Below are 27234 nucleotides of genomic sequence, written 5' to 3'. Positions count from 1 at the left end.
GTGGTATTGGCTTAAGGTTAGTTATTTGGATTTTGGATGAAAAGGAATTTATCATAATTAATAATACATCTAATAAAAATAATTTTAATAATAAAGGCTTAAAACGGCAGGTGAAATGTGGTTTTAACTTTTGAACAATTCCTTTAAATTTCTGTAGTTTATGGAGTGTCTATCTTATGATCCAGGACTTAGTTACAAATAATGTACTATCTACTAAATTTTTCTGCTGTTTCATCTTCTTAACTAGACTGTAAGTTCCTTGGAGTCAGGGATCACGGATAATTCTTTGGTACCTTCAGTGCTTCTACGTGGCATATGCTTGACTGAAGCATTTTAAAAGTTTTCTGAATATACTAAAACATCATCATAAAACTGCAATAAATAGGTTCCCCAAAAACCCAACTGCATAAAAATGCAGTCATCTTATTTCTGAGATGAATAAAATGACTAAAGTGAGCCTGTGCTGCTTTCCAACCACAGATTCCAGAGGTCCATCAGTAGTCATGAACTGAACCCCCAGATCCTGGCTACAGCCTGGTGTTACCTGATGGCAACAGGCCACACCAGCTTAGATATCAACATGACGGTTCTTAGTCCTGTGGCTGACTGATACTTCCACAACAGTGACAACGATTTGGGGAATCCCTTTTAGTTGATGCCAATTTCATTGCACCAATCCAGGAAGACTGTGCAGAGGCAATTCTGAGCTGACGTATTCACACACACACACACACACACACACACTCCCCCGCCTCCCTTTATTTAAGAGCCAGTGTTAGGGAGAAGACTGAATATGTACTATATCTGAATTTGCATCATCATGGGATTTTACTGTAACCTACTAATAGGTAGTTGATGAAGTAATAAATGAATGGCAATGGTCCAAAATTGTTAAAAATTATTGAACTGCTTTTCCTACCTGATGTACCAACAGTTCAGCCACTTCTACATGATTATTAAGGGCAGCCAGATGCAAGGCAGTATAACCATCATCTTTCTTCTCATCCACAATCCATGGTCTTGGTAATTTAGACAGTAAAACACGCATTGCACTGAAAATCAAATTTACATTATTTTGATATTTACATAATTTGATATTTAATTTAATATTTTATTTTCCTTGGAAAAAATATTCAAAAGGAACTTCTGAAATCAAATGAAAATATACTTCTTTAAAGAAAAGTATGCCCTTAGAGACAAACAGAAATTCAATTTTTCTAAATCTCAAATGCACAACTTTTTGATATTTTAAGACGTAAACAAAATATCACTATTTGGAGAATAGCAGCAAAATAGAATGAGAGTGCTATAAAGGGGAAATATTATGAGAGGGGGAAAAAAAACCAAAGGAGAAAAAAAATACCCTAAAAAGGACACAATTTTAGCTTTGTAGAATCTCTCAGGTTCAATTTGAATAGTATATATTAATAAAAGAGTTAATGAAGAACAACCAGGTAACAACAATAACATAGTAGGAAAAACAGTGATAAGACAAATTTTATGTAGCTGGGAAATTATCACGAATTCTGCAGAATTAAAAACCTGATATATGTAATTTAGTAGTGCCAAATCCAGTTGACAGCAAAACACACAAAACAATCATTATAATCTAATATTTAAGAATTGGTAATGAAGTATTTTCAAAGCCAAAAAGACAAAGTAATCCTAAAGAGCACTAAAGATTAAACCATAAAGGAAGAGGGGAACTAATTATCAAGAAATGATGCTTCTTAAAGAAAAAGCTACCCCATCCCACAAAAAGAAAAGGGAAATTAGAAGCAACTTTTCTTAACAGAAAGGTTCTATGTGGAAAACCCATAATACAATTTGGAAAAAAGCTCCCTTAATATATTCCACCAGTTGTTTTTTTTAAGACTGAGACCTAAGGTAATTGCTCTTATAAAGAATGTCGGACTTGGCAAGGACAGCGCTGATAAATATATCAGACACTGAATCTTCCCCCATACCTAAAGAAGGGAAGTAAACACAGAAAAGCTTTTAAAATTGTTCCAACAGTAAAAAAGGTAAGTAAAAAAAGGGCAAGAAATAATAGTAAGATACATATTGAGATAGTTTTTCCTAAGGTGATATATACGAGAGAGAAAAATTTGAATAAAGAAATGTTATAAATGTACGGAGAAACAGCCTGAAGATGCAGAATGTGTGTAAAGGAAACCATTTAAGTCTCTAAAATATTATTGACACTATGGCCCAACATGACACAGAATATGTTTCCTTAATGGAAGTGGTCTATGAATCCCATGTAGAAAGTCCAAAAAGCCTGAGAAAAGGCTTTGGAGTATCCAAGAACCTCTAAAATTGTACTCAAATTTGGGAGTTTATAGTTTTTGGGGGTTTTTTTTTCCCCCAAGGAAGATTAGCCCTGAGCTAACATCTGCTGCCAATCCTCCTCTGTTTAGCTGAGGAAGACTGGCCCTGAGCTAACATTCTATGTGGGACACCTACCACAGCATGGCTTGCCAAATGGTGCCATGTCCGCACCTGGGATCCAAACCGGCGAACCCCGGGCTGCCGAAGCAGAATGTGCACACTTAACTGCTGTGCCACCGGGCCGGCCCCAAGGGAGTTTATAGTTTTTATCAGGTTTTTAAACAGGTTTGTGATCCAAAGTATACTGAAAATCTCAGCCTAAAGACACCTTTCAGTGATTGTTACTAAAGTTACAATCATTGTTTAGGGGTGACAGACTTCTTTGGAAATCAATGGAAAGCTATGGGCTCTTCCCCAGAGAAACGCATGCAAAAATCTTTACCTACAATTCTGAGGATGTCTACAAACCCCTAAATCCCATTCATGAACCTCATACAAAGCTAAGGTTTCCTGCTTTAGTTTGTTTTCAGTAATTCTAAGGATTCTAATCCTCCTCATTCAGTAGATTAAAATAAAATACTAGACCTTATGTAGACTTTGTTTCAGATTTTTTTTTTTAAAGATTGGCACCTGAGCTAACAACTGTTGGCAATCTTCTTTTTTTTTCTTCTTCTCCCCAAAGCCCCCCACTACATAGTTGTATATTCTAGTTGTGAGTCCTCTGGCTGTGCTACGTGGGACGCCGCCTCAGCATGGCCTGATGAGCGGTGCCACGTCTGTGCCCAGGATCCAAACCAGCAAAACCCTGGACCGCTGAAGCGGAGCGCCCAAACTTAACCAGTGGGCCTCGGGGCCGGTCTCTATTTCAGATTCTTAAAGGGGAAACGTGCTGGCCCAAGATTATACTAGTGAATGTTTGGCTAGGACATAATCATGACGCTAATGCCATACATTATCGATTATCCTACACATTTGGCCACGTGAAAAACAATATATAGGAGTTTTACAATTCTTTTGGAGAGTTTTGAAGATGTAAGCACTAAATCATGTGAAAAAAGTTTTATTAAAAACAAAATGTAATCATTAAAAATAATGTAAACATAGGTTATTGATTTAAAGAAAAATTGTGATATAACTTTGTTGACAGAAATGGTGGTAACAGAGGATGTTAATAATTTTAAATCTTCACTTTCTGTGACATGAAATCAGTAGATAATGCCTACAACTGATAAATTAAGAAACTGTTGGATAAGCTGCAAGTTATTTGGTGGGTGGAGGAGGACAGAGATGAAGAGGGATAAAGCAGAAGACAGCTCTCTTTCATTACAAGCTTTGTGGGACTATTTGACTCAGCTACGTATGTGTATTAGTTTCATAAAAAAAATTTAAGTTAAAACACTAAGATAATATTTGAGCTTACTATTTAAATCTTTTTAATTTGCAACTTTACTTCTTGTAGCCAACATATATAAATGTTACACTAAGTTTTAAATTAGAAAGTGGGTCCATGCTAATTTCATCGTTGTTTTTTTTTTTAAGTCACATTACTGAATAGATATTCCTTAGAAGTTGGGTCTTATGGAACCATGTTTCCCACTGTCTTCTATTCCAGTTTCAGAAGTACATTCCCACATTACACTGCCAACACCTCAAAGGAAGGACAGAGAGAGAGGAGCGATTCCTCCTCTGAGTATAAGCTGTCTGTTGAGATGGAGCCATCACTTACTTGTTCTTCTGGTCTTGCACTTCACAAGTGAACAGGGGAAAAGCTAGGGAAAGCTGAGGTCCCTCAAAAAGAAGAGCCAATGGATCAGAAAGTTACTAATGCATTTAAATAGAAACAGATATGTATTCTTGAAAGCTTGTTGCCTCTCTGTTCTCTCATTACTTCATGTCTTTGCTTTTTCTTCTCAGTACAATAACTGAACTGTCAGAACAAGGGAAAGGTAGTAATTTCAGGCTACTGTTGGAAGTGACAAAATAATCCTAATTCACTTCTAGATCACAATCTACAAAGTAAATCAAATCCTAATATTAAACTACAAAATTCAGATTTACGGAGAGCAAGTTTTCATTTCAGCACAAATTTATTCTGTTAATTAGTCCTACTTACAGAAATGTGGTAAATTATACAATAGAATAACCATATTAAAATCTTTGTTCTTCTTGAAATCCTGAGAGATTAAGATATCATAAAAATAAGAATTAAAAGATATGTGGCATTAGTTAATCCAAATGCCTCATTTTAAACTAATTAAGTAAATTATATTACTAGCAAAGTGTTTTAAAGACAAATGGTAATTTCTGATTTCTCACAGAAACAGTGTTATTTTGGCAGATGAGGTGAATACATCAGACAACAGTTAATTAGTAAGTAAAAGACAGAGATACCAACTAGAGAAAAAGAGATTTATAGAAGAGGAGACTCAGAAGTCCAATTAGGATAAAAATTAAAAATAACAGAAATCACCAGGATGAAATTACAATAAAAAAATGAAAATTGTCTTTTTCTGGAAAACAATGACTAGTTAAAAAAAAAATGAGTGAAGAAATAGTTTGTATGAAGCCTGGAGAAAGAATGAGAAAAAGAATTTATCAGTGTATCAGCAGCATCATCCACAGAGAAAGTTCTCTGAGAAGCACTCCCAGTATTCTGATCTGCCCCCTAGTAAAATCAGTAAAATGCTATCAGCTTTCAGTACATCATCATATGGAAAGTCACCACAGGGTGATGACATTGTCTATTAAGATCATCCAACCAAGCATCTTGCTCACCAATCATTTTCCAATTTTAATTTAGCTTTTCACAGATTTCTTTTTTCTCCCAGTAGGGGGGAAAAAACCCCTGCTGATCAGCTGGTATGAGTACTATAATCCATTTCACATAGTATTTCTTTCTGTAAATAGCAACTTGGCATTCTGATTTATACATCAATCTCCTACAAGTCAATTAATGTTAGTCATCTCAAGTCTAATTACTTCTGGACCTACAAAGCTGAAGTCCAGATCCTGGCCCTGTAAAGCCCCAACTACACAATCAAAACATTTCTATCTCATATCTCTAACTGCAACAAATGGTCGTGATTCATATCTAGTATCAAAACTTCCATAGAAGTCTCTATAAAATATAAGGTTGCTGTAAGAATTAAATGATATAACGTAGGTAAAACATTTTATTACAGAGTCTAAAACTCTTCAATGTAAAGTGTTAGGACAACTCTAAGATTATAACCTACATAGTACAAATCCCCATTTTTTCCTTTCCTCTTCCTATATTCTCGATTTTGGTTATTCTTATTACCATTTAACCGGTCACCCAAGTCAGAAACCTGGGAATCATTTAGACCCTTTCCTCCCTTTTTACTCCCACATTCAATTTGTCCTGTTGATTTTCCCTGTTAAGACTAAAACTACTCTTTTCCATGGACCCCAATACTCTGCAGATAGGCTTTCATTACCTTTCCTCTGGACATTTGTAACAGCCCCTTCCACATCTATCCTCTATACCCTCCTCCACACAAATCTAACCACTTCACAATTTCCACAAACTCAAAATTATCAGCATTCAAATAAAAAAGGCTTCCCTTTAAATAACTAAATCCTTTTAAGACTGGTCTTGATAAAAATTATTCTAAAATATACTCTCTTGCCTTAATATACTTATAAAAGAACATGAGACTAAACAACATTTTATTGATAACTCAATTACAGCAAAATCAACTCCTGATTAATTGGTATAAATTGTGGAGAAACACTTCAGATAGACCCAAATCAAAATGAATGCAAAAGTCAACTGTCGATAGCCAGGAGTGAGCTGATTAATTTTTGTTGTTGCTGTTTGTAAAGAAACTTTTTATTTTAGAACTGTTTTAGATTTACAGAAAATTGTGAAGGTAGTAGAGAGTTCTTCACTCGTATTGTTACCATTTTAACATGAGGATGGTACGTTTGTTATAATTAATGAACCAGCACTGACTGTGATTAACTATAATCCATACTTCACTCCTATTTCCTTAGTTTTTATTTAATGTTCTTTTTCCACTCCAGAATACCACATTACGTTTAGTTGTCAAGTCTCCTTAGGCTCCCCCTAGCTGTGACGGTTTCTCAGACTCTCCTCGTTTTTGATGACTTTGACAACAGTGAGAAGTACTAATCAGGGATTTTGTAGAATGTTCCTCAGGTGGAATCTGTCTGATGTTTTTCCCATGATTACTCTGGGATTATGAGTTTTGGGGAAGAAGGTCATAAAGGTAAAGTGCCATGTCATCACATCACATCAATGGTGCACACTATCAATGTGACTTATCGCTCTCGATGTTGACCTTGATCACCTGGCTGAGGTAGTGTTTGTCAGGCTTCTCCACTGTGAAGTTACTCTTTTACCCCCTTTCTATACTACGGAACCAGCCTATATACTCTTTGGAAGGAAGTCACTATGCACAGCCTACACTTAAGGCGTGGAAAGTTATGCTCCATTTCCTTGAGGGTGGAGTACCTACATAAACTATTTAGAATTCTTCTATACTGGAGATTTGGGGTAGATTAATTTCAACAGAGGACTACAATGCTCTCATCTTAATTAGAAAGCCACTAATTAATGTTCATTCCTGACCCCCTCCCCCTCCCACAGAAACCAACCAAACAAAAACAAATAATACAAGGCCTCAAAAAAAGAGCCAGTCTTTGGGCCCAGCCCGCAAGGTGAGCTAAGGACAAGTTAAAAAGAACAGTCCCTAGGCCCCTCACCCTCATGTCAAGAGCAGCTCTGAGTGGCTTGTCTCCTTTCTTCCCATGGGATAGACATGATAGAACCACGAAGGCCAGTTGCAGGCTGTTCCCCACAGCACCTCAGTTAATTAAGAGGAATCTGTTGTTATCCTGCAAGCACAGAGGCTCACAGAGTTGCTGGGATGAGGGTATTACCAGTTCAATAAATCAATCATTGTATTAAGCCAACAGACTCTCACCTATGGAACACAGTATATGACATTCGGAGATATTTTCCCTAATGCTCAAACACGCTTCTTTATTTCTCAATCTGGTTGTTTTCCAAGAGGGTAAGGACATGGATGGTTTAAAGATAAGATCTTACTACCAGTTAAGCAGGCATTTGTGAATAGTGCCAAAGAAGCATTAAGTTCCGGAACAACTAATAGTGGTGCCTAGTATAATCCCTGGCACATGGTAACACTCAAACGTTTGCTGAATGATGAACAAATGAGTTCTGAGAAGTAGAGGGGACAAGCAGCTGTCTGCATTGGTATGTAATAGTCAAATGGCACTGGGTCCATTTTTAGGGCCTGCAATGCTTTGCAACTTTTCTTCAGAGACAGGCAACATTTTTCCAAACAAACCATACTGTAGAGGCCTTACATATTACTATTACTTAATGGAAAAAAAAAACAAATAGAATAGCACTATAGCACATATTAGGTGTTCAATAAATGCTTATTAAGTTAATGAACAATCCCTCAAATAACAGTTAAAACATGCTGGTTCAGAATCCAGAAAGGAACTTATAAAGAAAGTCGACCAATCCCAAGTAGAAGTTCTTTTGGGCGTGCTAAAAGCAGGTTAGTACGTAACAGGTCTGAACACGTTTTTCTTCAATACACACCCCTATCTGAATGGATGCAGACAAGAAGTCTACGAGGGTATATACCAAAACGCTATCCATGGTAATCACTTTCATAAATTAATACGGACGCTTTTTTCTCTCAATGAAAAAGCTACAGTGAATAGACATTACTTATGTTCTTTTAATTCTTTTTTGTTGTGCTTTTCTTTTTTTCCCCAAAAACTCTTTTTTTGACAGATATCATAATTAAAAGGTCCATTAGTTTAGCCTAAATTCATTTAACAGAACTTTGGTAATGTAGTTGAACTTAGCTCAAAATGACAATACAGGGTGCAGAAGAGTTGCACAGGTGAATACTCGATCATTTTTAAACCAAAGACAATTAAAATTATCTCTTAAATGACCAGCCAGTCCTTATTTTTCCTTCTATGCTCTAGGCTAGGGAAACCCATTTTGCTTATCTTTATATCCCCTTTGTATACCTAGTATAAGAAGCTCAGGTTTTGTTGCATGGAACAAACGAAGCACAATCAAATGAACAATCATCTTTCCGAATATACCCAGGCAAGGATATTAGCAACATAACTGTATTTTTTTTTTTAAAGATTTTATTTTTTCCTTTTTCTCCCCAAAGCCCCCCGTACATAGTTGTTTTGTATATTCTTCGTTGTGGGTCCTTCTAGTTGTGGCATGTGGGACGCTGCCTCAGCGTGGTCTGATGAGCAGTGCCATGTCCGCGCCCAGGATTCGAACCAACGAAACACTGGGCCGCCTGCAGCGGAGCGCGCGAACTTAACCACTCGGCCACGGGGCCAGCCCCAACATAACTGTATTTTTGATGTCTGCTCCAGTCCCCAAGAGTGGTAACTCCCTAACTGAGTTCATCATTACAAACTAGAGCAGCAGCATGGCACGGTGGTGAACAGCTAGGAAGCTGAAGGCAAACTACGTGGGTTCAGACTCTGGCAACAGCAAACTGAATGGCTAGGGACTTAAGCAGGTTACTTAACTTCTACGCCTCAGTTTTCTCATCTATGAAATGCGAGAAGAATGACAAATCTTAGCTCATAGGGTTGTTATAAAAATTCAAAAGGGCTAGAAGAGTGCATGGCACTTAATATATTATATAAGTGCTGGGGGGAAAAACAAAAAAAACCTCTCACTGCTACAAAATGGTCAGCAAAGATGGGGCAATTTAGAAACCTGAAAATTAACCTATCTATACTCTGAGACGTGTCATCTTCTCACAATATGCGTAAAATTATTTCAATATCTAGGAAAGTTGGTTCTTTAAAACTGCCAAATATCTAAAGCATTCTTTGTGTCACCGTTTTAAAATAGCTAGCCAAAATAATTAAACTGCTATGTATTAAAGGCTGAAGACAAAAAGGACGTCAAAGACAAATTTCCCTTGTAGGAGAATGAGCTTAGAAAGCTGATAATGGTTTTTCTTGATTCTTAACTGAATGAATACTTAAGAGAACATATTTGCATTAAGAACGAGGCATACAGTTGGTTTCTCTTGGGCACTTTCTAGCTTTGTAAGATCTTAAATTGTATCTCCACAAGTTTGTTGGATTTGATGTGATATTTTTTCTCCTTGGTTAAAAAAATTTCAATATTAAAATTTATTGTAAATACGCTATTAAAATTTAGAGCAAAAGTATTCTTCCTTTGAGACATACACTGTGGCAAAGTTATAGATAGGTTAATGACAATTTTAGTCTGTGGTAAAGTGTGAAATGATCATGCCTAAATGCTGTTTCAGAAAATTAAAGAATAATGACACGTAGAAGAGGGGGAAAAACCACTTCACATTTGAAAATGAAATACAATAATAAAACGCATTTTAATAGTTATATATAAAGTTTCAATATAAAAGTACACAATTTCTCAAAAGTCTCCAGACTGTTTTTCACCTAAGCACTAAAAAAAATTAACTAAAATTGACACCAAATTACAAGTTTTAAGTAGCATTTCAAGATTTCATTTACATGCTACTGTCTTCGTCCTTAATGATTTCTACCTTTAATATACAGGTTCTACTTACCATTTCTACATATTTTTCAATCAAATATTATTCACTGAACTTAAAAAGCGTGTACAGCAACAACTAGCTCTAAAGATAACACTACAAAAATCCCTTCAGGCCTTTATCTACGTAAAATAGCATTATCCATAATATTTTTTACCAAGAAAGAATCAGCTTATGAAATATATTTTGGCAATGGAGGGATTTTACTTGTTCCTATCTGTGTAAAGACTGTCTTGCTACTAGCCAGGATGATTTTTCCCTCTTTCCTTTTTTCTCTGCAGTGCTTCTAACTATAGTGACAGCCGCATCAGGCTTTCCTAGTCTCGGCGCAAGCTCAGTGAAAATCTGGGAAATGTAAGTGGAAACATGAGAGACCGCTTTATTTGGCAGTGCTTTAAAAAAAAAAAAAAAAAGGGCAGGACAAATGGCAAAGCAGTGTTTGGACCGCAGGATGAACAATCAATAGGCAGAAAGCAAGATAGAGGCTTCCTCAGCTTTTGGATCGACAATCGACAGCTGAGAGACTATTTTTTGCTATGGTTGACTAAATATGGTCAGGGAAGAGAGAGGCACAAGAGAGCCTGTTTGCCTGGGAGTGCATGTTTCAAATGCTTAGCTGCCTATAAAGCTGTAACAGTTTAGCCTGTGGCCACTGAGGGAAGAATATAAGTTAAGCTCTGTAGTGACCATGTGGAAGTCCTGACCTTGCTTGCAGACTTGACCTCTGGATATGACAAGGTAGCTTCAATATAGATCTACCATTTAATCCTGGAAATTAAAAACCAAAACAATCTCAGAGCAAGAAAGATGCAGACTATTTCCTGAGAAGTCAGAAGAACCCAATGTGCTCTGGTGGGCGAAGGGAAACAGGGTGAATGTTGAGTTACTTGGGGGAGTGAGGTGCGTTTTGTTCTTTGGTTTGTCTTTTTTAGATTATAAAATTAACTTCCTCTGAAACTTTTCCCCTCTTCTGAAGCATTTCATCTGAAAAATAAGTGAGGTTCATTTTCTTGGTCATTGTAGCAACCTTCCTTGGTTGCTTAACTTTCTATACAGCAGATACAAGGTACTCATACCTGTGCAATTAATATGACATTCCAAATCAAATGGCCAACGTGGATTCAATTCTATTGTAGCGTTTTTTTAAAAGTAAGGGAAGGGAGAGGGAAAGATGGCTGATTTATTTTTGTCTGCTCATTTGTTTTTCAAATCTATCTTAAAAGGTAAGGTTCTGTGATCATGATACTTCCCCCTCACTACCCCCGGCTCATGAAAAGAAGTGCTGAATCAGCGAACAGAGTGAAGAAACAATCAAGATGAGATGGCTGCTGCTGATGTGACTCTCTGGGTCACTCTCTCTCTCCCTGCTGCAAATGCTGCATGACACTAAGCTTACAGGTAACAGAGCAGAAGGCCTGTACTTTTAAGGATGCTTACGACTTCCTGCATGCTTATCTATTATTGACTCGATATGTGTTTTTATTGTTAAATTAAATTCTATCTGGGCACAGCCTAATTTCACAGTTCAAGCAGAGAGCTTACGTAGCGTAAAAAGGAATGTTGTTCAAGTATCACAGCTGATAACTCTGCATCTCAAAAATGCACAAATCCCTTACTGTCATTTACATTATTAAAGATTTAGCCTTTATTGTTTCAGATTAAATGGTGATTTTGCATCCCTCATAAATCACATCCTGCTTCCAAAGCATGCCATCTTTTAAAAACTATTAACTGTCTATTTCAAGCTTTAGTCAACCAAGAAACTTGGCAGATCTCAAAATACTTTTTAATGCTTACTCTTAGTTGGCCACAAAAATAAATCAGAATGTACATGGTGAAACTCTAACGCTGCACTGCTGGAACTGCTCTAGTCCTGGGCTGTCCACTGCTACGTTCTGATTTGCTCTCTATGAGCTGCACTAGCTTTTTACCACAGGCTGCAGAAATTTCCCTGCCTTTTTTCCCCTCCTTTCCCAAATCTGAACATTTCTTACAGTATCCTTTTAAATTAACCTTTTAATATCACAATAATTAAAGGCGATATACCAACTATAATTTCTTTTCATGCTGAACAATCAAGCTAAAATCCAAGTACTCATAGGCTAACACTTTTCAGTTCTTTTAAGTGAGATTTTGGAAAAGTTCTCTGTCCTGGTAGTTACCCTTTATATTAAAAAAATTAAAGAACTAAACTTACCAAAATTAGATATTTATACATTTATTTGAATTTACAATTAACCTAAACAGAAGCACCAAAGTGCAAAATTCAGGTTAAGTAACTAATAAAGACAAAGGAAACAACAAAGAAGTTTTCAAATGATCATGAGTTCTTATCTGTGACCTTAAAAAAACTAACAAAAAATTCATCATCTTTAAAAATTCACTTCACTCACACTCTAAGATATCTAGTTTGTAAAAAGAATTTTCACTGAATTAATTACTATCTATTTGTAGGTTTCAGAAGCAAATTACAAAATATGAAGAAATTCGCTCTGACGACTATCAAGATACACTACACCAGTCTTACCAATTTCTGAAACACACTGCAAAACTCCACCGATTCTACGAATCTCTTGCAAAAAGAACCAAACCAGGACAAAGTTCAACAGATAACTGGTCACTGTTTAGAAGTATATGTCCACCAAGAACAAGGAACCATAAATGGCACTAATAATGTCATGCTTCAGGTAAATCTGTCATCAAGTTTAGTCTTTGACAGTCTCTGCAAATGATCTACCATTGTTCTACATCTGTAAGCTGAATGTTTTACTAACAAATGGGAAAATAAAACATTTCATGTTTTTACAGCTAAGAACTTAGTAATACCTACTCAGAGTACATACTTCTTTATGTACCCATATGAACATACAATGCTATGGAATGTAAAGAAGTATGTATTTTTGGTAGGCAATAAACTGCCAGGAGGGAACTAAACTGCCCCTGCTTCTTTCTAGGTGAATGACCTTCATACGAGAAATTAACCTAGCATCAAAGAGACAACCTTTGGTAATACTAACACCATTAAATGTACCTACTACTTACAGATGGAAACTAAATGTCACTAAGATTTACATTTTGTGAAGAAAGAGAGTTCTACTGACATAGATTTAAAATCATCACGAAACTCCTTTTAAATCTTTTAAGTTTAAAACATACTACATTTTACATTTTTAAATTAAGCACTCATGATTAAAAATTTGAACACAAAGGAGAAAACAGTATTACTAGCACAAAAGAATGAGGGATACACATGACCTATCTTCTGTTTCCACAATTTGACCTTAATTTAATTATGTCATATTAGTAGGGTCGACTGATCTGTTAAGAAAAACAAGATATAACAAAAGCTGACCTCATTTACATTTTTACAGCTATTGACATTTTGATAAATTTATCATTTAATAATATTAGAGGGATTTCTGAAGCAAGTTTTGTAAAACGGTTTTCTTTTTCGAAAGCTATATGTCATAATTCTAAGACTATCTTTTAAGTAAAATTCCACTCCCAAAGAAAAAAGAAAAGTGGTCCTTGTCCTCTTCAAGTTTATCAGATCCTTAACCCAGTCTCCACTTTAAATGCTAAGTTAGTACTTAGAATAAATTAAAACATAAGATTGACGCATGAAAAATGAAAAAATTTGGGCCACAGCTATAAGTCAACAGGGCATGTTGGTAACAGACTGGCAAATATTTTTTTAAAATTTAATTTATTATCTATATTATCCTTGAATTTACTTTCTCCAAAGGGGACACACAAAATGAAAACACTATAGTCAAGAAATCAATTTACACAGATAAAATAACCATCTTTTACTGGTATTATGCAACTACAATTCAATTTTTATAAATGTGATAGATCCACTATTTATAGTATGTTAGAAATATCAAAATACTTTTTATACAAAATTTATTTTGTATAACATTTATATATTAATAAAATTATACATAATAGATACTAGCAACAACTTATAAGCAGTATCTGTTTTAAGCTATGATAGACTTAGAAAATACAAATTCTAATACTAATATTCATATATCCTAATCATTTCTTACTAAAAGTATTATTTCAACTGGAATATTTAAATGTGTGTAAAAAGCATAATCATTTTTAAAATTTTTTGTGTCACAAGTTGAATAGAAATGGCTAGAAGGTTAACTATAGTTACTTTTCTCTCTGTTTAATAAGATAACTAGATAGTTAACTGTCAAAAGATGATTTTCATTTTATCAGCAAATTATAAAGAATGAGAGAATGACTATTAGATACGGTAGCATATAAATTATTGTATGTTTACAGAAATTATAAAAAGCTCATTATTTAAAAATTGTATATTTTCAAAGAAAAAATTAGTTCAAAGCTTAACTCACTGAAGCATAGCCGTTTTCTTTTTGGTCATCCACAAACAGAATGGGAATGCTTCATATTCCATTCAAGTTTAACTGTACATGCCCTAAATACCAAAATCTGAAAATACATATCTCAAAAGTAGAGATTCCTCTATAAAACTACTCAAAGGGTATTACTATACCCATGTTTTATAATGAACAACTATATTCGTTATTCTATAGGTATAAAGGTTTTTAATAATTACTTTAAAATACCTCAGCGCCTAAGAATCCTGTGGCTATAATATTAAGAGTATATAATCCTTAGAAAAACAAAACGACAGCATCTGTTATTCATTTAAAAAAAATAAAATTCTCTACTGACTCTAGTGTTTACAAGTTTAATTTAACACATCTAAGAGTACTTTCAATCACTCCAAAATGTCACACCCATCACTTAGATCAGCTGTTCATTTTTAACTGAGTACATATTAAACCCTGGGCATCTGCTGACACTGGTGTAACTCAAACATTTCAATGTCTCTCTGACAGGGATAACAGATGCTGACATTATCAAATGCTGTACTATTTTTTTTTCCATGGCCTCTCCTTGCCCCGATATGGCCAGTATACGAAACTGAAGTGCTATCCAAAAGGACACTTGAGCAACTGGATCTGCTAAACAGCTCCCCTGTAACTAGTAAAAATAGAAGCCAGTTTTACTGCTATCTTCAGCACTTAAGTCCAGGCAATTTAACACCTGCTTCACTTCTATTAGAATAAATGATGGAAAGAACTGTAGTTACATTAATTTCACCAATAGCAAGATACTTACCAACCAACAGATGCAGAATATACTTAATATGAGAATTGTTTGAATACTGCCTGAATTAGTGTTGACCTTCTCCCAGTTTAGTTCCAAACAGTAACTATTTCTTTACTCTTTACATTTCACTGGGAGCATTTACCTAATAGGCAAACTATAATTTCTCAAACTTTTATTTTAAGCAAGTATATTTCAGAAGAAATCCCTTCTCAATATTGAAATGCAACACTGAAATCACATTATAACAAAAACCTGCTATACTGAGTTTTAATGGCAGATTTTAACATTCAAATTCATGGATTGTAGCTAACCACCACAAGTCCATGTATTATTAAGCTGAGAATGAGAAGTAACTAAGCAATCTGTACCCAAAATGACAGAGAATTCAGTCAATGAAATAGATCTTTAAAGGGTTAAATTACTAACCGATGATTAGTAACACTACATAAGCAAAAACAAAGAAAAATAAGCTGGCACACATCGTAGTTCCTTTCAACACAAGTCCAAGGAATACACTGACTACACGTGTGATCTATTTATAAACCAAAGGGCAGAGGTACTTTCTTAAGGCCACTCATATTCCTCCACCCCGTCAGCAACTTGCTATTAGTCCTCAAGTAAAACACCAAAAAAAGCAGCAGCGGTAGAAAAGTATGACTAGCAGTACTCTTCCCTAACCTATTAGCTTATTTACTTGGTTTACTGCCTTGAGATAAATGGAAAACATCACTCTGAAACACATCAAGGTCTATTTGTTCCTTTAAATGTTGTTGGTTTTGAAATAGGTTTACTGTCTACATTTAAGAATTAAGCAAAGGTGTCCAAAAAAAGGATGTACATTGATAATTCTTTAATGCATTAACAATGTATTAAATGGTAAAGACTTCTGCACTATTAGAGTAGGAAACAGTAGGAAAAGTGTGTTTAAAATAGAAAATTTTACATTCAATGACTTAAGTACCAATACGAGAATCTCTAACATTAGTAGATGGTCCATAATCATAATTTTACAAATAAAATGCATTTTAACTGTTCTGGATCCCAAAGTGGCAGCACTGCAATGCTTTGCTAGAGCTGGTAAAATGGAACCAAATCGCCTCTTCAATGGATTTGGTCCCCTTCAACCAGCTGTAGCTATGCATTGATTACTACAGGACAACCAAGCGTTTGCATTTCCGAATATCAATCGGACATCAACTAATTTCAACTTATTTAAATTATTCAGACTGTGGTTTAAATCAAATAATTTGTTCCTGTTAATTCTACTTGGAAGAGTCATAATGGTCAACAATGTTTATAAAAAGCTTTATGAAAAATATGTGGATAACTTAAGGATTTCAAATAAAACAATTATACTTATATATGGTCTCTTGGTATTAAATTTCTTATCCTTTAGAAAAGAAATGGTAATGAAATCTAGACTATGCCACACAATAATAATAATAAAAAACTTCCTCGAAAGGAAGAAAATATCCGGGAAGATCACCTGAAACCATAACGGGAATGCCACAGTGTGGTTCACATGGACATGTGCATATTTTAAATTTAAAGAAAAATATAACATTATATAAAATAATACCCTAGAAACGTTGGGTCACTATCTTTCATAGGATTGGCTTTAATTTTACTGCTATTTACCTGAATATTGATGGGTAAAGTGAAAAAGGAGATGATAACGCAGAATATCTTGTAAAGAGACAAACAGTAACTATCTAATTTTTCTAAACCTGAACCAAAAGTTTTTAATCCTCAAAAAACAAAGAAAATGCTAAGCACTGCTACGTTTTACTCGTGTAGATATTTTAGCTCTCCATCCTTGTTTCCATCAGTTGTAAAATGATGACCTCTTCTTTTTTTTTTTAAAGATTGGCCCTGAGCTAACATCAGCTGTCAATCTTCTTCTTCTTCTCCTTCTCCCCAAAGTCCCGCAATACATACTTGTATATTCTAGTTGTAGGTGCTTCTAGTTGTGGCATGTGGGACGCCGCCTCAGCATGGCTTGATGAACAGTGCTAGGTCTGTGCCCAGGATCCAAACTGCCAAAACCCTGGGCCGCCAAAGCAGAGCACACAAACTTAACCAGTCAGCCACGGGGCTGGCCCCTGAAGATCTCTTCTAATAATAACATTCTACGACTCTCCTCACTCTGTCTTCTTTGTCCTTCACAAAAAAATATATACACACAAGCCTCTCTCTGAGTGGAGAGAAATGAAGGAAGAGGAAAAAGAAAAGTGATCCAACATCCCCCTAATTTTCTTACTGACTGCAATAAAACTACAGATATGCAATGTTCTTTAACAGAGACAAACATTCAGAATTAACGAAGGGTTACTGATGGCAAGTAGTATTAGAAACCCGGATGTTCACACAATCCTCAACTTCTGACCACTCTTCTATTTTAAAGCAAAAACCATCCCCTAAAAGAATGTGGGCAAAAGAAGGTATATGTAAAAAAAATCTTACCACTTCATTCAAGTTAATAGGCCACTTTGCTCATATTAATTACATCTCAGTCACATTCAATATATTTATATATTACAGGGTACATAGTGTTTGAGAGTAGATGTATGTATGTATGAACACATATGAGAGAAAACGGACATACTACAAGTATTCTATCATTTAATAGACTCTGAGCTACTTTTTACAGACAGTCACAGACTGCATAACAACATTTTGGTCAACAATGGACTGCACATATGACAGTGGTCCCATAAGATTAGTATCAAATAACCTAGGGGTATGAGGCTACCTCATCTAGGTTTGTGTTAAGTACACTCTTATGATGTTCACACAATGAAATCACTGAATGACACCCCCTTCATTAAACAACACACATGACCATAAAGCACTCAGCATGTTCAGAGTTTATAAGAAAAGGGAAACATTAAACACCAAGATATGGTCCAGATTATCAAATCTTCCTATATTCAACACTGTCTCATTTACCAGACTGTATTTCAGAATTTAAAAAGTTAAAGGTATCATAACATTCTAGAGGGAAAATATGAGTTGCTCACATACTCAGCAAGATTTAGTAGGTGTCTTTTGGGAACAGACAGATAAGAAAGAAAGAAATGCCTGTGAAGTTATCCTAGCACTAACCTGAAATCATAACACGTATATCACATCATGTGGTTGACTCATATTTTACTGTTACTTTTCACATTTAATTTATATTAAAGAAAAATTTGTAAATAACATTATATAAAGTAACTTTATAATATTATCAGCACCTCCAAAATACCTATCAATTGTTTTTTGCCAGCTCTGCAGAGAACAATGCTAATTTATTTTCATTTTAGAGCTTAGAGGGAGCTCTAAAAACTAAAAGGCAGCTAAAAGTGCAACATCCTCACAAAAAGTATCTGCGTAATGTGCTGATTAATGCTAATCCAAAGATATTTAGTTTTCATTTTTAACAATAGAAATGATTTCTGCTATTCATTTAAATCTGAAATTTTACGCATATACAAAAAGAAAAAATAATATGGCTAAACTCTAGGGAAAACATCCCTATAAATATCAACTATCAGAATACGCAAACAGCATTGTTCTTAGTTAAGATTTCTTAAAATAAAAAAAAAAAGCTACTATATTAAAACATTGTAACTGCATTCTAAAATGCTCCAAACTTTATAAACCATGACCAAAGCACTCAGTGTCTCATAGCAAAAACATAATTCTCTTCCACAATTCTGAAAGAAAAGAAATGGCTTATAACTTCTTTTCTCTTAATGTTTTTATTTCACTTACTGTCATATTATGAGGAAATATCAAGATTAGCTTTGAAATCTGGAATCCATATTCACCTGCAGCTTTGAAATCTAGATCTCAAAGTATATTCTTGAAAAATGTAGGCTATCTAGAAATATTTTTGATGACCAGGAAAACTACATTTTCTTTTAGAAAAGCATATTCAATAATTATTAACTCTACTGTGTTATTGACTTATTGCTGAAGAATTATTATTAACTAAAAGAAAAGCTAGGGAATAGAATAATACTTAAATTCCACATGTGTACACATGCACATACAAATTTTGGAAATTTCTCCAAATTACTAACCATAATAAATCAAAACAATTACACATAAATATTTGTGCTGGTATTAAATTATACTCACAATAATGTAAATAATTTATTGTAGAAAAAATATACACATTCTAATTAAAAAAACCCTCAAAAATAGCTAAGAATCATACTAACTAAAGTGCCATCAACTGCAATTAAAATTGACTATACATAAAGTCAACTAAGCCAAGAATCCTGAAGAAGTATATCTGCCACACAAAACAAAGCTCACAAACAACAAATTAAAATGCTACAATTCAAGGTCATAGGCTAAGTTACATAAATTATAAAATGTTTATAACAAAGGAGAAAATGTTAGCACATCTGTTAATTATATTCAATATTTTATCTAAAAATGCTAAGTTCATCAGGTTCTGGAAATAATAATGTACTATATCTGGTTTTCTCAAATAAGTGTTAAGGGCAAACACTTTTTTTAAAATTCTGAGTACACCAAAAACGGTTCCTTCTGTCTTATGACATTACTAGTCAGCACAAGGAAAGAAGAGCCAATTTTAAGAATAAGAAATTTGATAAGCAAAAAAGAACTCAAAACAACCCAACTTGTAATTACAAATGATATAAAAGTTGTGTCATCTTCTGATACTCTTTAGTGTCCAATTAAAATCACATTCTCTATCTGGCAAGCTACATAAAATGTCTTAAGGAAATAGGAACAAAGAAGTCATGTAGCTTCAAACTAAAGCACCACTTTGTTGTAGAATGAATTTTTTTTTTAAATATCACACGACACCAATTACCTGGTTGGAGGAGTCACTGTTATAAATTTTCAGAGGAATTCTCAAGAAGTGAAGAAACCGAAGTAGTGTATTTTCTCCTCCTTGTATACACTTAGCATTATTAAATATACTGTGCCTACTCCCAAAAAAGTGAAACAATCCAAAATATTTGAAAGTTACTCATTTCCTAAACATTCCAATTTTCAGCATATCTTAAACTTTATAATTTAATACCGTAACCTAAATAAATTCCCTCAATAAAATCTCTTTCTGACCATTCTAATCTGAAGTAATCGCTCTGTTTGAACTAAGAGTTTTTCTACAGAACTTATTTTGTAATTTATCATAAATATTCTTGTGATAACTAACACTGTGCTATCAAATTAAGACTAACACTTACTCAGTCCCTACTGGAGTGAAAGCATTGTGGGAAATATACAGATGAATACGAGGGCCCACAATTTTAAAAGAAACATAAAAAGGCACATACTAAGGTACAGCACAAAGTAGATTATAAGTGCAATAAAACAAGAACAGACAAGGAAGTACAGGGCAGAAAGAAAATAATTTCAGTGATGAGATCTAGGAGTTGTGGAAGAAAGACGGTTAAGATAAAGGGGATAAGGACATCCTGATGAAAGAAAATGCTCAAATAAATGAGAGAAGAAAGCTGACAGACTATTTTAGGAAAAGAGTGTAGTGTAATGTAGCTAAAGGGCAAGGTGGGCAGAGAGCTTTTAATTAGTGGGAGATAAAGTTAGGAAGACAGGCACAGAACACACCAGAAGTGGGTCTGAATGCGAAGTCAAGGTGCACAGATTTTATTCCACGTACAATAGGAAGCGACTGAAGATTTTGAAACAGGAGAGGGGAGCTATTAGATCTGCGCTTTTAGAATGACAATTTGGGAATTGCATGAAAGTTAAATCAGAGATAAGACTGAAATCAGGGAGAACAATTAGAAAGACACTGTAATGGTCCGGGTAAAAGTGGTGAGTGCTTAGGTCAGCAACAATGGAAATAGAAACGGAATGGGTTGAAAAGACTTGTAGAATAAATGGAATTTTAGAACTAACTGGAAGTTCAGAATTAGTGACAGAGTAGTCCAAGATAACCCTAAACAAAGAAGCAGCAAGGGGAGTGATGTATTAATACATTCTTACTTAAATCATTCACTGTCATGTGTTTCAGTCTTGCCTCACATATAGACCATAATACAGGAAAGGCAATATAAAGTGGTTAAGAACCACGATTCTAAAGTCAGATAGGCCTAGCTCAGGTTCCAGCTACTCTGCTAGTCAACTGTGTGATCTTGTCTAAGTCAAGCCATCTCTTTGTAAGCCTCACATTGTCATCTATAAAATGAGGATATTAACACCTACCTCAAAAAGCTGTTCAAAGGATTAAATGAGATAATGCATGTTAACCACTTAGTAGAGGCCTGGCATGTGTTAAGTGCTATCGCCATCATCATCATCAACTTCTATTTGAAAAGCAGGGCACATATAATACTGTTTTCTCTCCTTCGTAATGTCAGTACGAAGTGTTCAAATATTTGTAATTTGAAAAACAAATCAAGACATAATCTAAAATATGGTCATTTATTTCATCCTACATTATATACCCATTTTTATGGGTACCAACAAGCAATAGCAATAAAATCCTTTTGTTCTCTGTGCCTACCCTCTAGTGGTGATCCTAAGAAGTTAAAAAGTAGCAAAAAGTCAGAAGGAAACATGATAGAAAAATGCAATATAGGAGCAAAGAATAAGATTCATGGTGACTATAGTTAATAATACTGTATTGTCTATTGCACGTTTGAAAGTTGCGAAGAGAACAGATCTTAAAAGTTCTCAACACACACAGAAGATCTCTATGTGCGGTGATGGACTTATTGTGGTGATCATTTTGCAATATATACATATATCAAATCATTATGTTGTATATCTGAAACTAATGTTATATCTCAACTATAAAAAATTCAAGATAAACTATCAAAACAAACTTCAAAGTGAACAATTCCTTCATTCGAGATATGTAGGATTGATTGAACAGAAGACATCTAATGCAGAATTTTCTAAAATGCTTCTCAAGATAGTTATTCTAAAACATTCATTCACAGAAAGTTCTAGCTTAAGCAAAGCTAAGCATTTTCCTTTTCTGTGGGACTTTGCAGATATTTTATGAATTCTGTGACTTCCCAAAAGTCTTTCTCAAACTTCAACCATCAAATACTTTTTTCCGTACACCACCTATTATTATATCAACAGTTGGAGAACATCTACACTAAAGTATAGATAACTAATTATATTAATAAAGAATTAGATAATTTAATAGTTACTTAGCAGCAAGTTAAAAAAAATAATTACTATGCAAATGGATAACATGATTAGAGTGCACCCTGAGAATGATTTTGAAGAAACATAAAACTGAAGTTTAATTAAATCTTTAGAATATAAGCGAGTATTTCTCATACTTTATATCCATATTTAACATATATTTAAATAGCCATTTCATAATACTTGATTACTTTAACAGAGAGAAATATCATCATATAAAACTAATCTATTTAATGAAGACACAATTTTCACAGACCTTAAAATGACTTAAAATACCTAAGATAGCCAAAATTATTTCCTCATCAGTATCAGAAAAAGAGAACCAGCAAGAGGAAAATATTTTTAAATTGCATATAAAATAGTAAAAGGTGACATCTTTACCTGGGATTTCCTCTTAGTGCAGCGTGGTGTAGAGCATTAAATCCATTGTTGTTTGTAATGGTAACATCTGCTCCAGCTTCCAGAAGAACTGCCAGGATGTCATCACGTTTCTTACTTATTGCATCATGAAGAGGGGTATCACCTTCAGAATCCTTTTTGGGTTTTTTTAAGTTTAAAGAGACTTTCATTAGTTCTTCTTCAATCAATCATCACATATAACATTAATACTTATACTGAATTACTAAACAAAGAAACAAAAACAGAAGCTGTATCCAAAACCATGAATAAAACATGCTGTGTGTCAAATTAAAAAAATGCAGGTGGGCCAGCCCCGAGGCCGAGTGGTTAAGTTCATGTGCTCTACTTTAGTGGCCCAGGATTTCATCGGTTCAGATCCTGGGCGTGGACCTAGCACCACTCATCAAGCCATGCTGGGGTGGCATCCCACATAGCACAACCAGAGGCACTCACAACTAGGACATACAACTATGTAGTGGGGGGCTTTGCGGAGAAGGAAAAAAAAAAAGATTGGCAATAGTCGTCAGCTCAGGTGCCAATCTTTAAAAAAAATTTTAAATAAAAACATGCAGGCAGGAAACAGCCTCATTATAGTAAATAAACTCATACTCAATCTAGATGGAGATCACAATAAACAAAGAAATATCAAAAAAGCACTCTCAAACATAATTCAGCAAATAACAAAACTTAATGATACGGAAAAGCTGTCCCCAAAAGTTCGTTAGTTTAAAATGGTCTGCTATACCATATTCCTACCATTAATTTCTGTACCCTGAAGTTCCAGACCAAACTACACCAGTCTCAGGGCCCCACAGCAATGAGTCAGTGGTTCTCAACCTCGGCTGTGCTGTAGAATCTGCTGGGGAGCTCTTAAAAACCCTGATACCCAGGCTGTTCTTCAGACTAACTAAACCAGAATCTCTAGGGGTGAGACCCACGCATCAGTATTTTTCAGAGCTCCCCAGCTGAATATATCGTGTAGCCATGGCCGAGAATCATTAATCTAAATGTTTTCAAAGGGCAGGAAAGTAGCTAGTTACCTCAAAGTAAAACCAAATGTAGAAGAAAATTTGGCAGTCTCAGTCTGCCTTTTTTTCAAGATGACTACTTTTTTTTCATTAATCAACTGATTTAGCAATAAGCTGTTAATCATTATCAGTCATCTACACAAATGGATAATTGAGATCTCATTTTTCATAGTTTCATAAATACTATTTTCAAGCCATATATAGCCTAACCTTTGGTGTATACCACGGTGGCCAAATCCAACCTGACATCTATCTTTGCAAATAGTTTTATTGGAATACAGCCACACTTATTCATTTATGTATAATCAATGGCTGCTTTCATGCTACAATGGCAATAATGCATAGCTGTGATAGAAATCATATGAAAACCTAAAATATTATCTGGCCCTTTACAGAAAAAGTTTGCCAACTTTGCAAACTTTTGCAAAAGATTTTGCAAAAAAAAAAGTTTGCATATATTCATCCACCCACGTAAGAAATTCCTAATGCATGTTCAACCCAACAATCCACCTACTTTCCTACTATCTGGTGGCACTAACAATTTCACAGACTCCCATTGGAGACGGACTCTTAACATGGTTGGAATAAACTTCTACAAGCTCTGATCTGTCCTGCCTTTTGGTCCCCACAGTAGCTATTCAAAACCTTTATCACTCTTCTCAATTACCCTTTCTATATCTACCACTCTCCATTCAATCTCAACAGATGACTATGCCTCCCATTTCAGACCAAAAAAAAGTCAGCAGGTATAAATTCCCTCCCTCTCAACAGGTTAGCACCCCCAAGTTCCTCCTCCGTCCTCCAACTCTGCCATCCACTTAGAAGCTGGCAGTTCCAAAATGGCTGAACCTCAGAAATTCTAGTCTGTAATAACCATCTAGCTGAACAAAATCTCCAATTCTTTCAGCTCTTCTCAAACCCTCAGTCCTCAGTTGTTCTTCTTCATTACTTTTCTAAGAACTATCCAGTTTAATTCACCTGGTTGCTAAAACTTTGGATGGAAAGAATCACTTCTTAGAGGACTCTTGCTTCAAAAAGTAGACCCTAGGGGCTGGCCCCGTGGCCGAGTGGTTAAGTTCGTGCGCTCCGCTGCAGGCGGCCCAGTGTTTCGTTGGTTCGAATCCTGGGTGCGGACATGGCACTGCTCATCAAACCACGCTGAGGCAGCGTCCCACATGCCACAACTAGAAGGACCCACAACAAAGAATATACAACTATGTACCGGGGGGCTTTGGGGAGAAAAAGGAAAAAATAAAATCTTAAAAAAAAAAAGAAAGTAGACCCTAGTATAAATCAACCGTAAAACACTACATATTTTCCAAACAGGAAATCTTCCAAGACTAGACTAATGACTAGATCAAGACTCTAAGATAAATTAAGCTACAATTAAAATAATTTAGACAGTTATGAAGTAACTATCATGAAATGCAGCCAATTACACTTCAAGGCCCCATCCCCATTCCCCAAAATAAAACTGATCTACTGACACTTTCTTAAAAAAGGCTTTTCTAAGAAGGAATAGCTGCCAATTTTATTACGTTCTACACCTTTCGTATCATTTACGATGGCTGTACGAAAAAGAACTGATAACAAAGAAATGCTTCCCACAGAACCTAGTACTTCCCTTTAATAGGACTCTAGCAATACCTGCGGAACATATTTTTTTTTTAAAGGTTTTACCTGAAGACTGGGATGACAGCCAAAATCCAATAAAGTCTTCACAACTTGAAGATGGCCTTTATTGACAGCAATATGAAGCGGTGTCTGTCGGCGCTTGTTGCGAGCATTCAAGTCAGCGCTGCCTCGGTGTAGGACCTCTATCACAGCACCTTCATCTCCAAAGGCTGCGTGATGAACGGCTCTATCTCCATCTTTATCCTAAACATCAGCATTTAAACCTGACTTAGTGAATATTTTAGAAAGAAAAATAAACTTGAAGCTATAATTCACCAAGAATCAGAGTAATGTGAGAAAAGGAAACAAAATGGAACCAAGAAAATAATTAGAAATTCACTTGAATAGCAATTAACTCCAAAGATAAATGATGAACCTGGATCAATATATCACATCACACCTATATTGGACCAATAGTTTTATCAGAAGTAGTTCAATTCCTCATTACTCCTAATTTATCAGCCATGACAGTAAGTTAACGTTAGGAAAATGTTAAATTATGATACAACTGTATAAACTTTTTTCCATTTAAAAAAATTTCACGAAGAATTTTTACATTATATACCCTTTTTTATATTCTTCCATACTCCATTTCCAATTTTAACATCCAGAAGTAAGCCTGCTCTAAGATTCTCTCCAGAGCCGTGGTTCTGAACCCACGGTCCCAGGCCCTGGTGGACTCTAGTTCTTGCAAGTGGTCTGAAAATCCACATGGTACTTGGAATTATTTGAACTACTTTTCAAAGATAACACAGATAACCACTGCTGTGATTAAATACATTTAATGTGTTTAAATACATTAAAACAAACAGTTGCTGATTTCAAAATAGTTTTTGGTCTTGGCATATTTTCTCAAACAGATATTAAAAGTAAAGCCACTCATACAGGAGTCCACAACGATTTGACAACCATTCTTGAAAAGGTAGGAAACCACGATTTGGCAGTACTTCCACCTTACGAATATTTCAGCTAAACCAAGTTAGGAGTTTTCTTACCTGTCAACCTTGAGCATAAAGAAACTGGCAAACTATCACATGAAAGATTTAAGATTCAACTCGTGTGCCTCCGAGCAGCAAAAGATTTTGCAAAAAAAAAGTTTGCATATATTCACCCACCCAATATCCCAGAAAAACAAACTTTTCACACACACAAAAAAATTTGTTTTTTTCTTTGTGTGTGTGTGTATCTTAACCTCTTTAGTAACACATTGCAATATTTCAGAACCTTAGATTTAAGAAGATCTTCCTAATCTCCAAACCAGATTTATTTTGTTTCACTTTTTTTTTTTTGGTGAAGAAGAATGACCTTGAGCTAACATGTGTGCCAATCTTCCTCTATTTTATATGTGGGACGCCACCACAGCACGACTTGATGAGCAGTGTGTAGGTCCGTGCTCAGGATCTGAACCCGAAAACCCTAGGCCATGGAAGCAGAGCTGCAAACTTAACCACTATGCGACTTGGCTGGCCCTTCTGTTACAATTTTTAAGCCTAACTAGAGTACTCCTTCTGTTAAGAAAGGGATCCTCGGGTCTGGCGCCGTGACCGAGTGGTTAAGTTTGCGTGCTCCGCTTCGGTGGCCCAGGTTTTCACTGGTTGGATCCTGGACACGGACATGGCACCGCTCATCAGGCCACGCTGAGGCAGCGTCCCACATGCCATAACTAGAAGCACCCACAACTAAAAATACACAACTATGTACCAGGGGGCTTTGGGGAGAAAAAGGAAAAATAAAATCTTTAAAAAAAAAAAAAAAGGGATCCTCAATCCACTAGCACTCACTGAATACAAACAGGAATGATGTATGAAGTGTATCATGCATTTACTGTTATTAGAAAACTGCTACTGAAACACTTTTATGCAGGTCCTGCAACAATTTACTTA

At 35.2% G+C, this 27234-nt stretch overlaps 1 protein-coding gene and 1 long non-coding RNA gene across 4 annotated transcripts in view; one reads left to right on the top strand and one right to left on the bottom strand.

The window, feature by feature from the left end:
- The window catches only part of MIB1 (MIB E3 ubiquitin protein ligase 1), a 140308-nt gene that overhangs the window by 32972 nt on the left and 80102 nt on the right, over positions 1–27234 (bottom strand). The window contains exons 11-13 of the mRNA XM_046671026.1: positions 25358–25555; positions 22632–22783; positions 920–1052 (exon numbers count right to left, since the gene is read on the bottom strand). Coding sequence (XP_046526982.1) covers positions 920–1052; positions 22632–22783; positions 25358–25555 — 483 coding nt within the window. The remainder of the gene's footprint in view (positions 1–919; positions 1053–22631; positions 22784–25357; positions 25556–27234) is intronic.
- Positions 10551–25487, top strand: LOC124244458 (uncharacterized). 3 transcript variants are annotated; one of them, XR_006890009.1, is made up of 4 exons: positions 10551–10685; positions 11171–11345; positions 12402–12634; positions 25351–25487. It is a non-coding gene; the product is annotated as an uncharacterized LOC124244458 (long non-coding RNA). The 3 variants fall into 3 exon arrangements; XR_006890008.1 differs by lacking the exon at positions 25351–25487 and adding an exon at positions 12902–16459; XR_006890007.1 differs by lacking the exon at positions 25351–25487 and having other exon boundaries at positions 12402–16459.

Source organism: Equus quagga, chromosome 9, assembly GCF_021613505.1.
Source record: "Equus quagga isolate Etosha38 chromosome 9, UCLA_HA_Equagga_1.0, whole genome shotgun sequence".
Taxonomy (NCBI): domain Eukaryota; kingdom Metazoa; phylum Chordata; class Mammalia; order Perissodactyla; family Equidae; genus Equus; species Equus quagga.
The sequence above is the reverse complement of the archived record's forward strand: the minus strand, read 5'-3'. Positions and strand labels throughout refer to the sequence as shown.